We start from the raw sequence: 19,198 nt of genomic DNA, 5'->3' as shown, positions 1-19,198 counted from the left end.
CAATTCTACCCATGATTGACAACCACACTTCTAAATTATTAGATGTTTGATCCAATTTTGAAAAATTGTTCAAATTCACTAGAATTTTCACTAGTGACATCTATTGGTGAGATGAAGAAGCTTTTTTTATTGAGCAGAAAGACTTATGTTTGGACACACTCAAAATGTTGTTTTACTGAAATAAATGTTATACTGAAATAAATGCTTGGTTTGCTCAGCAGCTACTTCGGGCACAATCAGAGATATGGTACCTCAGAAACTTATGTATGTACCCCGGAGCTCCTTAATGAGCACGCCCTACCTGAAATGCATTTCCAGTGCGGAATGTCGAATGGGTCAACCCATTCCTCACGAGCGGAGTGACTTTTCCTAAAATTGAATAATTCATCTGGTCGAGGTGGCGAGGCTCATTGGCAGTCCGCGGTCCGTCAGGTTGCTGGTCCGGGAGGTGCAGGCGGCCGCGCGATTATTGGGGCGGACGGGGGGTCGGCGGGGGGCGCACCTGTGGGGGGTGGGCGGGGGGGCAGGGCGCAGGCGCGGCCCGGGGAGGCGCGCGCCGGGCCGGAGCCGCCAGACGCCGCCAGCCGCCGCCGGCAGCAGTCGTGTGCCGCGACCCAGAGCGAGTGTAGTGCCATGAGTGCGGCGCCCGCCCCGTGAGTCCCGCTCTATGACGGACCAGTCCGGGGGGCCGGCCCGCCGCTAGCGGAGGATGTCTGCCAGGCTACTGCTACTGCTGCTGCTCGCGAGAGGTCAGCCACCCACCCTTACCCGCCAAACCTCGCAGTCACAACTTTCAAATCCACAAAATAAAAACAAATGATACCAGATTTTTTTTCTAGCTCTTCGACGCCTTCTTTGTCAAGTAACAATTATCTTATACACATTTCTCGGTAGATTATATATTTATTTAACCGATATTTGTATAAATACACGTCCTAGCCGATAATGTGGCCGTTATTTTGATCGGACAAGTGTCGTAAAAAGAAACTGTTGAATGTCGTGCGACAACTGTTGCCGATCATATTCACGCGGGAGCGAGCGAGGGGGAACTGTTTACATCCACAACCCACCACTGCGTGTTACATACAAAACTAGCACACATTAATTATTCATATTAAAAGTAATTAACGTAAGACATCTTAAAATTGGAGTTATGACTGCAGTCGTTTTGGTGATTTGCTAACATGTAACCACTTATTGTCTTTACACTTTTCAGGAGATTTTTTACGTGATTATTGTCACAATTTTAAAACGTTGAATTTTTATCCATTCATATGTAAAAGTAGCTCGTGCGCATGTGTAGGACGGTATATGGGCCCACGCAGCTCGGAACTATGTCAATTCATAATTGAGGGTGTCCCTCGAGGAGAGGTCTGTGTAAATATTTAAATAATACCTTCTTCGTGCAATTACCCCTTGTCGTTACTAGTTTAATTCCCCTAGATAGTGGTTCAGGATCAAGTTTTACAAACAGAATGATAAAGTACGAGTAAAATAGCCCAGATAATGATTTATGAATGATAAAGTACGAGTAAAATAGCCCAGATAATGATTTATGAATGATAAAGTACGAGTAAAATAGCCCAGATAATGATTTAGTTATTGGGCTAGATTAAAATTGTCGTGTTCGCTCTTGCTTTATTCGTAGGTGTATTCAGGTGATAAAATTCACCACGATGCACAAAAAACTCCTATTAGATCGATGTAATATTAAGTTGATCGTAAATCAACGGAATTAAATATTGAATGGTAAAAAGGAGTCTTTCGTTTCGAATGCTGGTGTATCAATTTTAAAATATAAAATAATGTATAATTTTTTTACTGAATTAATACGATAAATAATTACTTTATAACCTATTTAAGTCTGGGCATTTACGGGGCTGACGACCATCATAGGCTGGTTTAAGTGATCACTTTACACACGTGTAACATTCACCAATTCTACCCATTATTGACAACCACACTACTCAAATTCTTGGAAGTTCTATAAATATGAACCAATTTAGAAACCTTGTTCTTGAATCACTAGAACTTCACTAGAGACATCTATTGGTGAGGTGTAAAGAAGCTTTTTACTAAGCAGAAACTCTTATATTAGTATGTGAGGTCCAAAACCTGGATATCAATCACACACATGAGAAACGTCAGAAAATACCATTTTCATTTTTATTATTTAAGCTTATAATTTCACCAGACAATTTATAACCTAGTTGACCTTACACATTATATATCAATAAACGTATTTTAATTCCACAATATTTTGATTATGTACAAATCTTTGTTCACAAATGAGGGTTTGTCTACTTAGGAGCTGTTTATATTGACAACTTAACACAGATGAAGAAGAATATGGCAGCCTGCGTGTAGAGACCTATCATAAGCTGGGTGAAGTGATTATTTTATACACGTGTAACATTCACTATTCTACCCATGATTGACTACTACTCAAATTTCAGAAGTTGTTTTTTTGGTCAACGTGGATATCTTAAATATGATATTCAATATCTGGTTAACAATGATACTTTCAAAATAATTATTTTAAAAAATGATAAAAAAAAATCCTTTCCTAATGTGTGCTCAGTTTAATAACGCATGTAATGACTTTTGTTTTCTTCATAAGAAAAGACTAAGGCACTTTTTAGGATAATAAGTAAGGTTAATAGTTTTCCGGCCTTTTGGATTTAATGGATTTATGAATTGGGAATACTTTAGATACTTATTGAATATTTATTAAGAAACTAGCACTCAATTTAAAAAGGACGTTTTCTATCGAAAAGGGTTTGATACTTAAAGATAAACCGTAAGCTTAAATGTCTTTTCGAACTATTTCAACAACAACAAAAACCTTTCTGGAAAATCATTAATGTTTTTTAAATTAACGTCCGCTTTCGTAGTGTAATGGTTAACATGTTCAATTACCAGGGGGGATGAAAATAAATATTAGTGATTTTTAACTTTAATATTTATTTAATTTTACCCTGGACTATTCCGTGAAGCGATCACCTTGCCTTCTGTAAGTAACGATCAAGACAACTCTGCGTCAATATACTTTGCGCCTTACTTTGCATATCGATGATACATATAGCTTTATGGATATATAAGGAGCCAGAACCGGTTCTTAAGTCCCGAAGGAAATCATTTCAAACAGAGGACTTCGAGCAGAATAAAGTATAAATATTAACTTTTATGAGAAGCAAATAGGTGTTATTATTATGGCTCTTGTTTTTACTTCAAACGACATTTTCTTATTCACTGACACAAATACCCGCACACACACACACACACACACGCATACACACACATATACACATATAATTCTAAGCAGATTATCTAATCCATGATTTCCTATTAGTCTGCGTAATCGGAGGGCATGTATGACTAAATGTATGGATGTGAAGGAGGCGAGGAGTGTATGTCAGGACAGAAGAGTGTGGCGTTCCATCCTCTCTGCCTACCCCAGCGGGGAAACGGCGTGATGGTAGTAGTAGTAGTAGTGGTAGTGATTTCCTATTCAGTCCGCGATACTTAACTGACCACGGAACTACGAGTATAAAGGACTCAATTTTTAATTAAAGAAAATAAGTAGGAAAATTACTATTATTCCTTCAATTTCTCCAGATTTCAACAACCCGAAATAATCTTGCCTGCTTGACTAATTAACGTTTAATTTTCCAAATCATTAGAAGGAAATGCTAAGATAACTTGACACTTAATTAAAGGACCGGCACTTAAACTTAATGAAAGTGAAGACGTTGCTAGGGGACAATAAAACTGAATTCCTTCATTCCACATGGCTCTATACAAACATTTTAATCATGTATGGAGAAAAAACATGAAATATAAGTTAAGTAAAATATCATTTAAAAGTTAAAACGTATTATTTTATAGATGCCATAAAACTTTGATTAATTACTGACCCACTATAATTTTTTAAATAATTTTTTAATAATCCAGATTTTGTGAACAAGTATTTGGACACACTCAAAATGTTGTAAATAAATTATCTGGTCAAATTATAAGCTTAAATAATAAAAATTAAAATGTTTTTTTCTGGCGTTTCTCATGTGTGTGATTTTAATCCAGGATTCGGACCTCACATACTTATATAAGAGTTTCTGTTTGATAAAAAGCTTCTTTAAATCTCACCAATAGATGTCTCTAGTGAAGTTCTAGTGATTCAAGAACAAGGTTTCTAAATTGGTTCATATATATAGAACTTCCAAGAATTTGAGTATTGTGGTTGTCAATAATCGGTAGAATTGGTGAATGTTACACGTGTGTATATGTAACTTATTTTTTTGGGGCTTTGATGAGAAATATGAAAAAAACTGTCCCTTTATAAAATGATAATTAACAAAAAAATAATGGTAAAATACTTAATTTGTATCATTACTAAAGTATTAAAGGTATCAATTAACTTTTTTTTGGCGAAAAATCGTAATTTTCAGTACACATAGTTTTATTTTTGTAAATATGTAAGTTCGAAAAATAAATAAGAGTGATATGGAATCAAAATCCTACCTTGGAGCAACCTTGGAGTCTTATTGGGTATGTTTGAAGTGTCCTTTAATTTTCGATCATGCGTATAAAAGAGATCTTTCTTTACCTGACTAGAATTCACGGTATATTGTTAGAAAAGGGTATGTTGCGAATGAATGAATTTTACAATTTAAATTTTTAATGCAGTCTTTTCGTATAGAGTACCTTTCTACATTTATGCACATACTGAACTAAAAACTGGTTGAACATTAAATTATCATTACTTTTGAAGCGAAAATAATTGATAACTTTTCAATAACAATTCATAATGGTTTTTTTATAAATCGGAAAATTTATTTTAGCCATAATATTTAAAATATTAAAAAAATTAAATCATATTTTTATCTCAAAAATGACCTTTTAATTAAAATGTATAAAGCAGCAAAAATAAATATTTATTTCGTTGTGGTATGAAGTAAGTTTTAGGTTTTTAATATTGGTTTAAGAATAAATATATTTTTATTGTAAAAATAATTTACTGGGTCTAATAAATGGAATAAGTACTAGAATATTTGATGTTTTATTCATAGTTCCACGAAAATCACAATTTGATAATCGCTGATTAATAACTGAAAATTAATTTGAAAAGTGAGTGTAGATATTTAAAAAAACATATTTTTATATTGGCCAGAGCTTTCAGGATTTCCGTGCTAGTGTAATTGCCTATCCAGTTTTTACCAGGAGCATTGTAGAGCGATCCGCGAAAGTTGCAATGTGCGTACTAAAAGTTATTTTATTTTCAACATTTTGATTGTATCCAAAAACTTATAATAACTCCTAAGTGGATAAACCCAGATTTGTGAACAAGTTTTTAACACACTCAAAGGTCGTGAGTAAAAAAAATGTTTACTATTGAAATATATCATGTTTAATAATCGAAAAAATATTTTCTCATATTAAAATGTCGTGACTGTGCCAGTAAAAACGCTTGATATGAAACCATAATGGTAATTTTTCGACCTATAAAACTGTTGAAAACGCCATTAAAACGATTATTTAGTACTGATTTTCGCAATGAGAACATTAATTTATGAGAAGTGGGAGCTCATCGAAGCGTTTAGAATAAAAGAGACAAAAAACGACGGATAAAATGGCGGAAGCAGCTAAATTATTTCTCAGTCACGGGAAATGGACCTCATTTCAGAACTTCATTTTTCAACCCCCGCCAACTAGTGATGAGGCAAAAACTAAACCTCAATAACTTGGAATACACCCTTTTTCAATTATTTAAATTTGAACATCGATAGAACAAATACGAGTAAAAGATATTACAGTTACAAATTTTGAATGAAGAATATCCTTTGAAACGCTAGTATATATATATATATATATATATATATATATATATATATATATATATATATATATATATATATATATATATATATATATATATATATATATATATATATATATATATATATATATATATATATATATATATATATATATATATATATATATATATATATATATATATATATATATATATATATATATATATATATGTTAAAAATGTTAATAATACCAAAGGCTTAAGATGATAGTAAAATGGCAAAAACTGGAAAAAAAATCAGTAAAAATTGTAGAATCAAGTCATCATTTAGTCTGGAATTCCAAAAAAAATTTAGTTCAAGTATCTACGGTAATAATAAATGAAAATAATAAATAAATGACCATGAACATATATAAATGTAACCTTCTGGCTGTATTTCGCACAAAACAAGTCTTATTTTGTATAAGAACATTATATCTCGACCGTTCACGGTCTCCATTTGTAATGGAAGGTTCGGATATTGTTCCCTCCATACGATCACCACCACTTAACTCCAATCCTTGATATTTCATTATTAACGACCCTGTTCAAGCCTGATGCTGTGAAATGGTTCATTAATGTCTAAAATGGTTTCACACGTATATATTATTTATTAATTTAATAACACCATGTTCTATTCACAGTAGAGACTAAAATTAAGTGTACCTCATTTTTTTCGGGTATAAATTAATTTTTACTTGGTAAACACCATTATTTCTTAAAATCTTTTGTAATACTCAGTTCAACGTCCTAAGGATACCACTCTAAAATTAAGACTTAGCTTTACATACTAAAATGCTTTAAAATAAAGACTTAGATTTGGATACAACGTATGTTTTGGTATTTATATAAATAAATTAAAATTCAAAATGCAAGTTATCTAATAAAATCCGATTTAGTTGATACAGAGTAGAAAATGAACTTAAAGCCTTAAAATAAATCACTGACCTCAAATTCGACTTTTTTACTTTTTCGATTTATAAAAAATTGTATTCGATAGTTAAATAAAAATTCACAATTTGAAATATCTTTGATTTTGAATCATGAGTAGGATTGAGTTATTGTTTAAATCGTTTGTTCTTGTTTCAGCATTTAAAAACAAAAATATTTTTTTAACAGTTTGAGATAATTAAGAACCTATAATTTTGTTTCATGGATGTTTATATCTCGCCGAAAATCCAACGCTTAAAGTAGAATTTCAGTAATGTTTCATATTTAGCAAAATAGCAATCATTAAAAGTAACGCGTTATGTTTTTCGCGATAAGCGTAAATATTAAACGCCTCAAATATGAAACAATATTGCTTTGCTTGTCACAAAAATATGGTGCATGAAAAAGTGTTTTTAAATACGAGTTGTGTATTCTTTTTCATCTTAAGGCATATGAGATTTTGAAGCGTATTTTCACATCCTGAATAATATTTTTCACTCTCCCTTCTATACAATTCTGACTCTTAAAATTTATGATACCAACGATGCAAAAACTAATATAAAACATGAATAAATAAATACAGCCAGGGTAACACATCAACTAACAATTTTAGGTATATTTTTTTACTTATGTCATATTAAAAAAAAGGTATTATTTATGGATTTGGTGTTTAATTTTTTTGAACCCCATTTTAATTTAAATATTGAATGTCAAAATCAAACACTGATTTTTAGAATAAAATAAATTTTATTTTATTATTGAAAAACAAAACAACAAAACATTCTGATTTGTTATGGCATTTTCGAACCAATGACATTAGTTTGAAAATACCAAAACAAATCGAAACAATTGGCACAAATTTTACTATTTTTTAAATATTGAAATACAATTTAGTAGACCTAAAAAATCAGTGTTTGATTTTATAATTTAATATATAAATATTACGAATAACGAAAAATGTATTATGTAATGAATACGCTCTAAAATTGAAACGTTTAATTCATACGATTGTAGATAATTAGATAATTTTTCCCTCGGGAGGAATATTGGATTTATTTTAATTTACGTATACATGGATCTCTATGTAGTTATAATAATCCAAAATATCAATTAAATGTATTCATTATTTTTATTTTCAAACTTCGTAAACTTTGCGGTGATAGTAACGGTGCAGAAACATACGAGTAGGTATTAAATATACAGTGGTGGCCAAATGTATTAGGCACCCCCTACAGAATTAGTTTATGTCTTTAAATATGAATTCTTGCAATCTTTTCGGATTGTATCGTATTTTAATGGATTTTAACTACTACTTTATTACCTGATATACAGTTAGAGGCGTGGTTTATTCAAAAACTCTCTTTAAACTAATTTCAAGGGTCAGTTTTATATGTGAAACATTGCTATCCACTTATTTAAATCAGTTTTTTTTGTACTCTTCAATTAATACTTCAATATTTTATATTAAAATGCCAAAAAACGTGATTTCACGTTGACCCAGGTAAAAATAGGTAACGAAATTCAATGCTCCCAGTGTGCGTGTCCAAATAATTTTAAAAATATTTTTTCAATCTGTTTCTTATGAAAACTGCCCAAAACTCTAAGAAAAAGGATCACTTGAAGTCACAAAGACCAAATTTAAGTTAACGAATCATTAAAAAATTATCATTTTGTTAAAATGGATGATATTGGACATATATTTATAATTGTCATCTAAAAAATATGAAAAAAAATATTTATTTAAAAATGGTATTCCAAACAAACAAATAAATATTTGTCACAGTATTTTTTCCACCTTGTATTCATATCTCTAAAAAAACGGTGAGCAAATTAATTTTTGTTTACTTATCTTCAAAGTTAGTTTGGATTCGCGTGTGAGTTTATAGAGTTACCGTAGTTTTCCAAAGTAAATAATTACCTTAGCTTTATAAGTGACCTATATTGAGACTAACTAACTATTCCCTCTGAAAACTTCGAAGGGAAAGACTGGAAATATTTTCTTTTTGAAATAAGGATGTGTAAGCATTTTATTTTATTTACGTTGATTATTATGTAAATCTTGTAAATTACGTGTTGGGTTTCAAACAAGGTAAATTGCTCATTTTATTTTTATAAGATTATCAGACACATGAATATTAAAAATACGAATCATCAATGAATACTTTTTTTAATATTTATTTTATCAAATACTGGATTATTCGCCTACATATGATTAATCCATATTTATTACAGGTATCAACTTAAGGTAAAGTATCTATTGTTTTTAAACATAAAAAAGTTAAAATAAAAACGATAGATGCGTCATTTAAAGTCGTGTATGTTAATATAAATTGTAATGTTTGTATAAGCTTCAAATAATCCATTTTACTCACATTATAAAATATAGTTGACGTGTTTATATATGGAGAAAAATTTTATGTTACCGCCAAATTATCAAATACACAAGTCAAAAAAATACTATATACTTATTTCGAAAACTATCATTGTTGTTTTGTCAAGTGTTTTTACCTTAAAAAATAAAAACGTTAACTACATTTTTAAATTGTTGAGTATGCATGCAAAGGTACATTTTTTTAACGCATTGCATTTAATATGTATATTAAAAAAAAATACCATGAAAACTGGATATGATAATTTGATAGTCACTTACTAAGTAAAAATATCACAACAACAAAATTCAACCAATCCAATTTTTATTTTAAATTAGGTTTTCCATTTTTCTCGACCTAAAATATAACATATGTTTTATGTGTTTATTTTAATATGACTCTCCACTAACCCTTATTCATACCAATATTCTCTCAAGACGATGAACATAATATACATAAAACGTTTTATTTTATGAAAATAAATGCGTTCGTAAATATTTTTCGCTTTCCTATTTTTTCTAGAAAATTCAGCTTTTATTTAAATATCCGAACCTTTTCGGTAACACACGAAAGATTTGAATGCAAATTGCAAACGCTAAATGAAAAGCTTCGGAACAAACAACTGGAATGTATATGCACGTGAGGTTTCAGAGCTTCGTATTATTACATTTTTGTTTCACGGATCAGCCAGCGTCTTTGTAAAAGAAATTTGATGGTACCGATGTAAAAAGCTGAGAAAGCTGATACAGAGGTATTTTTGTTAGACCTTGGTAGCACAAATTGGAATACCAATTTGAAATTGAGTGGCAAACGAATTCAGAATTCTTTTTCTTTATGTTGTTTCGAATTGGGTGTTAGATTTTAGCAACGGTGTAAAGAAAACTAACAAATACCATTTTTAAACAAAATTATCATTCTCATTCATGGTATTATTAACAAAAATACTTATTTTCAACTAAATAATAGCATTAGCTTTGTAAAATAATAACCTTTTATTAAAAAAGGCATTTTGATGTAATTTCATCCTTATTTTATTTGATGTTTTTTTGACTGGGTGCATCCAATAAGGTAACGCATTGCCACTCAAGTTAGTTAAATGGTAGAAATTCAATTATAAAGCACACATTTCTAATATGTTATATATATACATATATATATATAAATATATATATATATATATATATATATATATATATATATATATATATATATATATATATATATATATATATATATATATATATATATATATATACATATATAAATATATATATATATATATATATATATATATATATATATATATATATATATATATATATATATATATATATATATATATATATATATATATATATATATATATATATATATATATATATATATATATATATATATATATATATATATATATATATATATATATATATATATATATATATATATATATATATATATATATATATATATATATATATATATATATATATATATATATATATATATATATAAATATATATATATATATATATATATATATATATAATATATTTATAATAATAAGGGTAAATATGTTTTTTTAAATCACATTTTCATATGGTGTACGGAGTGCGTGGAATTTTTCGGTATCGTAAGGGAAGGGTAATTAACTATATCCTAACAATGAGTATTTCAATGTTTTAGAATTAGTACGTAAACCCTGAGGATGACAAGGTTCTTATCGAAGCCGGTTGGAAAAAGTGTACCAATAAAAAGGGGTTAAAACGAAGTTATTTTATTTTATAAAAATTATAAAATGTGCCAAAGTATCTGGGAAAAACTTTCAAGAAAATCAAAAATAATGAATAAAATAAAGTAAAATAAAAATACAATTTTTTTTTTCATTTTTAAAAGCCAAAAATCAAATAAAATAAAAATTACAAAATTAAAATTAATATTCCATCCATTCAATAAACTTTTATTTAAGATCACGAATAACATACATGCTCACAGAATTATACAGAAAAAATAGAATATTGAGTATTTCAATCATATCAAATTGATTTTTAATTTGGATTTTTCATTCAGCCAGGCGAGCAACTGAAGTATTTTCTTTTTCAACACCTGGTCAATCGGCATATATTTACATATTATCACAAAATATATTGCCTTCCATTCAAAAAGTTTAATTAAATTAAAATACTCATTTTCTCTTTTTTTAATATTACTTTTCGAACTGTATACAAGTTGCTTTAATTTTAAAATCAAAAAATAATCTTGCGTTACCAACGTTTGCGCATAGGATGAATCTCATAATATTCAAGAGAAAAACAATGTATTTACATTTTAATTCAAAATAAGTTTGTGTTGACCATCAATGTGTCATTTCATCAAACCAATACGGTATTTTAAAACATTTTTTGTGTGTCCAAATACTTGTTCACAAATCTGGATAATCACCATTTACAGGGGTTATTTTTTATATTATTTTTTGACATCTCACCAAAGAAGAAGAAAATGGACTTTTCATACAAATATAAGGATTCCTGCTTAATAAAAAAGCTTCTTCATCTCACCGATAGATGTCTTTGGTGAAAATTCTAATGATTCAAGTATATATATATATATAAATATATATATATATATATATATATATATATATATATATATATATATATATATATATATATATATATATATATACAATATATAAATGTATATATATATATATATATATATATATATATATATATATATATATATATATATATATATATATATATATAAATATATATATATATATATATATATATATATATATATATATTTATATATATATATATTTTATATATATATATATATATATATATATATATATATATATATATATATATATATATATATATATATATATATATATATATATATATATATATATATATATATATATATATATATATATATATATATATATATATATATATATATATATATATATATATATATATATATATATATATATATATATATATATATATATATATATATATATATATATATATATATATATATATATATATATATATATATATATATATATACATATATATATATATATATATATATATATATATATAATAATAAATATATATAGAACTTCCAAGAATTTGAGTAGTGTGGTTGTCAATCATGGGTAGAATTAGTGAATGTTACACGTGTGAAATGATCACTTAAACCAGTCTATGACGGTCGTTAGCCCCGTAAATGCCCAAACTTCCATATTCTTCTTCGTGTATGTTGAGATGTCAAAAAATAATATAGTATCTTTAACTTTTTTTTTTAAATCTCAACTTGGATGAAGAATCGTATATTTAATGCTTTATTTGACTCATTAAAGGCAAATATAGCTAAAACAATAATGCGTTTGTAAAATTCTGATATTAAATATCAGTGATATTAATAATGATTAAATAGATTAGAGTTTTCTACTTAAATAATAAAGCACCATTGAAATAACAGATTTACGGTATTGATCATCCAAATTGGAAAAATGCCATTTATCACTAATTTAATTATTCTACCCGATAAAAAATTATATCGCATATTGGCAGAGCAATGTTATTTTCATAATATTTTTTCAGACTCAAACCATTTTTCGAAATATTATTCATTGTTCAAAATCCTAAGTTTCCTAAATTAGTCATTAACCTTTGACAGGTAAAACATTACTTTTTTAAGATTTTTTACCGCAATGAGAGTACTCTATTGAACGTTACAGTAATTTTAAATTGGCTCATGGTGAATAGCGTGCTTCTTGACATGTGCTACTTTTTTAGCATTTTCAATATTTTCGTTTGGATTTTTGTTATTTATGTATATATATAACAAAAATCCAAACGAAGTAGAATAGAATAAATATATACATATATATATATATATATATATATATATATATATTTATATATATATATATATATATATATATATATATATATATATATATATATATATATATATATATATATATATATATATATATATATATATATATATATATATATATATATATATATATATATATATATATTGGGTTGATGCAAAAGTTTTGACCGTTTTTTACATATATTTTTTTTAATATTTTTTTTCTTGTGTATTATTTATTTAATAAATTATATAATTTCTATCAGTTCTTATAACCTTCTCCCATCTTTCTATCAACCTTTTAATACCAGTAATATAAAATTCCCTGGATTTTAATGCGAAAAATGAAGTAAGGGATGTTTTTACCTGCTCTATTGAATAATTTTTTTCACCATTTAAATTTTTTTGCAGTGATCGGAATAAATAAAAATCAGAAAGAACAAGATCTGGAGAATACAGTGGATGCTTGATAACATCCCAATTTAACTCATTTAGCTTGTGTTGGGTCATCATAGCCACATTTGGTCGCGCGTTGTCGTGATGAAACACTGCCCCTTTTCTGTTTACCAATTCTGGTCTATCCTTTTGAAGGACCATGTTCAATTCGGATAATTGCTGACAATATCGTTCTGCTGTACTTGTCTCATCGTGTTCCAAGAGTTCAAAATACACAATACCCTTATTATTCCACCAAACACAAAGTATAACTTTTTTTTATGGATTTCGGCCTTCGAAGTTGTTAATGGGGCTTGTCCAGGTATAATCCAATGTCTCTTTCTTGTCACGTTGTTGTACACGACCCATTTCTCATCTCCCGTCACCAAACGATGCAAAAAAGGTTCATGTTTTTGTCTCGCACTCAAAGCAACGCGCGTTGAAACACGATCCAATAAATTGGCAGCCGACAATTGATGAGGTATCCAAACGTCGTACCGCGAAACCATTTCCATACGCTTCAAATGTCTTAATGCGATTGTTTGGTTGACTCCCATCATTGACACAATCTCCCTGATGGTTAGACGTGGATTGGTGTCAATTATGACTTTTAATTCGTCGTCATCAGACTTCAATGGCCGCCCGGTACGTGGTTTATCAATGAGTGAAAAATCTCCAGATCGGAATTTTGCAAACCATCTTCATACCTGTCGATCTTTGATGACATCTGCTCCGTACACTTCACAAATGTTTTTGGTTGTCACACTCGCGGTATTGTCTTTACGGAATTCATAAAGTAAACAATGACGTAAATGCACTTCATCGAACGACATTTTGAAAAAATACAAGGGGTTATTACTGTACTCTGGCCAGGCCAAAACTAAATAGAAAGTAGAGGGAAAGCATCCTTTATACAATGGAATCATAAAAAAAGAAGATACTAATCATAATTTATGAAAAAAAAAAATTTACCTAGGATCATAAAAACGGTCATTACTTTTGCATCAACCAATATATATATATATATATATATATATATATATATATATATATATATATATATATATATATATATATATATATATATATATATATATATATATATATATATATATATATATATATATATATATATATATATATATATATATATATATATATATATATATATATATATATATATATATATATATATATATATATATATTGGGTTGATGCAAAAGTAATGACCGTTTTTTATGATCCTAGGTAAATTTTTTTTTTTCATAAATTATGATTAGTATCTTCTTTTTTTATGATTCCATTGTATAAAGGATGCTTTCCCTCTACTTTCTATTTAGTTTTGGCCTGGCCAGAGTACAGTAATAACCCCTTGTATTTTTTCAAAATGTCGTTCGATGAAGTGCATTTACGTCATTGTTTACTTTATGAATTCCGTAAAGACAATACCGCGAGTGTGACAACCAAAAACATTTGTGAAGTGTACGGAGCAGATGTCATCAAAGATCGACAGGTATGAAGATGGTTTGCAAAATTCCGATCTGGAGATTTTTCACTCATTGATAAACCACGTACCGGGCGGCCATTGAAGTCTGATGACGACGAATTAAAAGTCATAATTGACACCAATCCACGTCTAACCATCAGGGAGATTGTGTCAATGATGGGAGTCAACCAAACAATCGCATTAAGACATTTGAAGCGTATGGAAATGGTTTCGCGGTACGACGTTTGGATACCTCATCAATTGTCGGCTGCCAATTTATTGGATCGTGTTTCAACGCGCGTTGCTTTGAGTGCGAGACAAAAACATGAACCTTTTTTGCATCGTTTGGTGACGGGAGATGAGAAATGGGTCGTGTACAACAACGTGACAAGAAAGAGACATTGGATTATACCTGGACAAGCCCCATTAACAACTTCGAAGGCCGAAATCCATAAAAAAAAGTTATACTTTGTGTTTGGTGGAATAATAAGGGTATTGTGTATTTTGAACTCTTGGAACACGATGAGACAAGTACAGCAGAACGATATTGTCAGCAATTATCCGAATTGAACATGGTCCTTCAAAAGGATAGACCAGAATTGGTAAACAGAAAAGGGGCAGTGTTTCATCACGACAACGCGCGACCAAATGTGGCTATGATGACCCAACACAAGCTAAATGAGTTAAATTGGGATGTTATCAAGCATCCACTGTATTCTCCAGATCTTGTTCTTTCTGATTTTTATTTATTCCGATCACTGCAAAAAAATTTAAATGGTGAAAAAAATTATTCAATAGAGCAGGTAAAAACATCCCTTACTTCATTTTTCGCATTAAAATCCAGGGAATTTTATATTACTGGTATTAAAAGGTTGATAGAAAGATGGGAGAAGGTTATAAGAACTGATAGAAATTATATAATTTATTAAATAAATAATACACAAGAAAAAAAATATTAAAAAAAATATATGTAAAAAACGGTCAAAACTTTTGCATCAACCCAATATATATATATATATATATATATATATATATATATATATATATATATATATATATATATATATATATATATATATATATATATATATATATATATATATATATATATATATATATATATATATATATATATATATATATATATATATATATATATATATATATATATGTATATATTTATTCTATTCTACTTCGTTTGGATTTTTGTTATATATATACATAAATAACAAAAATCCAAACGAAAATATTGAAAATGCTAAAAAAGTAGCACATGTCAAGAAGCACGCTATTCACCATGAGCCAATTTAAAATTACTGTAACGTTCAATAGAGTACTCTCATTGCGGTAAAAAATCTTAAAAAAGTAATGTTTTACCTGTCAAAGGTTAATGACTAATTTAGGAAACTTAGGATTTTGAACAATGAATAATATTTCGAAAAATGGTTTGAGTCTGAAAAAATATTATGAAAATAACATTGCTCTGCCAATATGCGATATAATTTTTTATCGGGTAGAATAATTAAATTAGTGATAAATGGCATTTTTCCAATTTGGATGATCAATACCGTAAATCTGTTATTTCAATGGTGCTTTATTATTTAAGTAGAAAACTCTAATCTATTTAATCATTATTAATATCACTGATATTTAATATCAGAATTTTACAAACGCATTATTGTTTTAGCTATATTTGCCTTTAATGAGTCAAATAAAGCATTAAATATACGATTCTTCATCCAAGTTGAGATTTAAAAAAAAAAGTTAAAGATACTATATTATTTTTTGACATCTCAACATACACGAAGAAGAATATGGAAGTTTGGGCATTTACGGGGCTAACGACCGTCATAGACTGGTTTAAGTGATCATTTCACACGTGTAACATTCACTAATTCTACCCATGATTGACAACCACACTACTCAAATTCTTGGAAGTTCTATATATATTTATTATTATATATATATATATATATATATATATATATATATATATATATATATATATATATATATATATATATATATATATATATATATATATATATATATATATATATATATATATATATATATTTATATATATATATATATATAAATATATATATATATATATATATATATATATATATATATAAATGTATATATATATATATATATATATATATATATATATATATATATATATATATATATATATATATATATATATATATATATATATATATATATATATATATATATATATATATAAATATATATATATATATATATATATAAATATATATATATATATATATATATATATATATATATATATATATATATATATTTATATATATATATATATATATATATATATATATATATATATATATATATATATATATATATATATATATATACATTTATATATTGTATATATATATATATATATATATATATATATATATATATATATATATATATATATATATATATATATATATATATATATATATATATATATATATTTATATATATATATATACTTGAATCATTAGAATTTTCACCAAAGACATCTATCGGTGAGATGAAGAAGCTTTTTTATTAAGCAGGAATCCTTATATTTGTATGAAAAGTCCATTTTCTTCTTCTTTGGTGAGATGTCAAAAAATAATATAAAAAATAACCCCTGTAAATGGTGATTATCCAGATTTGTGAACAAGTATTTGGACACACAAAAAATGTTTTAAAATACCGTATTGGTTTGATGAAATGACACATTGATGGTCAACACAAACTTATTTTGAATTAAAATGTAAATACATTGTTTTTCTCTTGAATATTATGAGATTCATCCTATGCGCAAACGTTGGTAACGCAAGATTATTTTTTGATTTTAAAATTAAAGCAACTTGTATACAGTTCGAAAAGTAATATTAAAAAAAGAGAAAATGAGTATTTTAATTTAATTAAACTTTTTGAATGGAAGGCAATATATTTTGTGATAATATGTAAATATATGCCGATTGACCAGGTGTTGAAAAAGAAAATACTTCAGTTGCTCGCCTGGCTGAATGAAAAATCCAAATTAAAAATCAATTTGATATGATTGAAATACTCAATATTCTATTTTTTCTGTATAATTCTGTGAGCATGTATGTTATTCGTGATCTTAAATAAAAGTTTATTGAATGGATGGAATATTAATTTTAATTTTGTAATTTTTATTTTATTTGATTTTTGGCTTTTAAAAATGAAAAAAAAAATTGTATTTTTATTTTACTTTATTTTATTCATTATTTTTGATTTTCTTGAAAGTTTTTCCCAGATACTTTGGCACATTTTATAATTTTTATAAAATAAAATAACTTCGTTTTAACCCCTTTTTATTGGTACACTTTTTCCAACCGGCTTCGATAAGAACCTTGTCATCCTCAGGGTTTACGTACTAATTCTAAAACATTGAAATACTCATTGTTAGGATATAGTTAATTACCCTTCCCTTACGATACCGAAAAATTCCACGCACTCCGTACACCATATGAAAATGTGATTTAAAAAAACATATTTTTTTTGAACTTCAATTTCTCGTTTATGCAGCTTACAGATAAGGAACACTTGAAGTGTATTTTTTGTTGTTGGATGAATATGATTTTTGTATGTAGAGGGTAAAATATTACAAAACACCATCGGCATCTTGGGAGTCGTTTAAAAGCAATGAATAACACTCGGAATAACGTATATCAACATTTCTGACAACCTTAATAACATATTTTACAGTTGTTATTTTCTTGTCTATCCCTCAAGAGACTCGTAAATAAACTCGTTGCACGAGCACGGGTATGCAACCTTGAGTGATGTAGTTAATGGAGTTATTATTTTTTTTCCACGTACTGCTTCTTATTCATTCCATTTCTTTCAAAGCGGTTATGTTATTTATCTTAATTCCTTTACTTTTATCCTCCCATGAAAAATAATCCACATTTAGATCTAAGAAACTGGAGCGAGTCTTCACAATCTAATAAAATTAATTCGTAAATAAACAATTAATAATTATGTTGAAAACGTAATCCATAAACAATGGTGCATAGGGCACTGCATCATATCAACGCAGTGTTACCTTAATCGATAAAAGCAAATTTATTTTGACCTCCCTGAGAATCACACCCGGCACCTCCAGGACCGTGACCAAACGAACTTTACCACTACACTATGGAGTTGGATAATGTAACAATATAA

The 19,198-nt window shown here is 27.5% G+C and overlaps 1 protein-coding gene across 6 annotated transcripts in view; it reads left to right on the top strand.

Annotated features, from left to right (window-relative positions):
- The first annotated feature begins 572 nt into the window (after positions 1-572).
- Positions 573-19,198, top strand: part of nAChRalpha6 (nicotinic acetylcholine receptor alpha6) — a 249,650-nt gene continuing 231,024 nt past the window's right edge. For all 6 annotated transcript variants that reach the window (XM_088257907.1, XM_088257904.1, XM_088257906.1 and 3 more), the window contains exon 1: positions 573-749. In XM_088257907.1, coding sequence (XP_088114033.1) covers positions 710-749 — 40 coding nt within the window. In that variant the 5' untranslated portion in view covers positions 573-709. The remainder of the gene's footprint in view (positions 750-19,198) is intronic.

The sequence above is a fragment of the Brachycentrus maculatus genome, unplaced genomic scaffold (assembly GCF_059751285.1).
Source record: "Brachycentrus maculatus isolate JH-2025_06_01 unplaced genomic scaffold, ASM5975128v1 h1tg000089l, whole genome shotgun sequence".
Classification (NCBI taxonomy): domain Eukaryota; kingdom Metazoa; phylum Arthropoda; class Insecta; order Trichoptera; family Brachycentridae; genus Brachycentrus; species Brachycentrus maculatus.
This window is presented reverse-complemented; position numbering and strand designations above follow the sequence as displayed.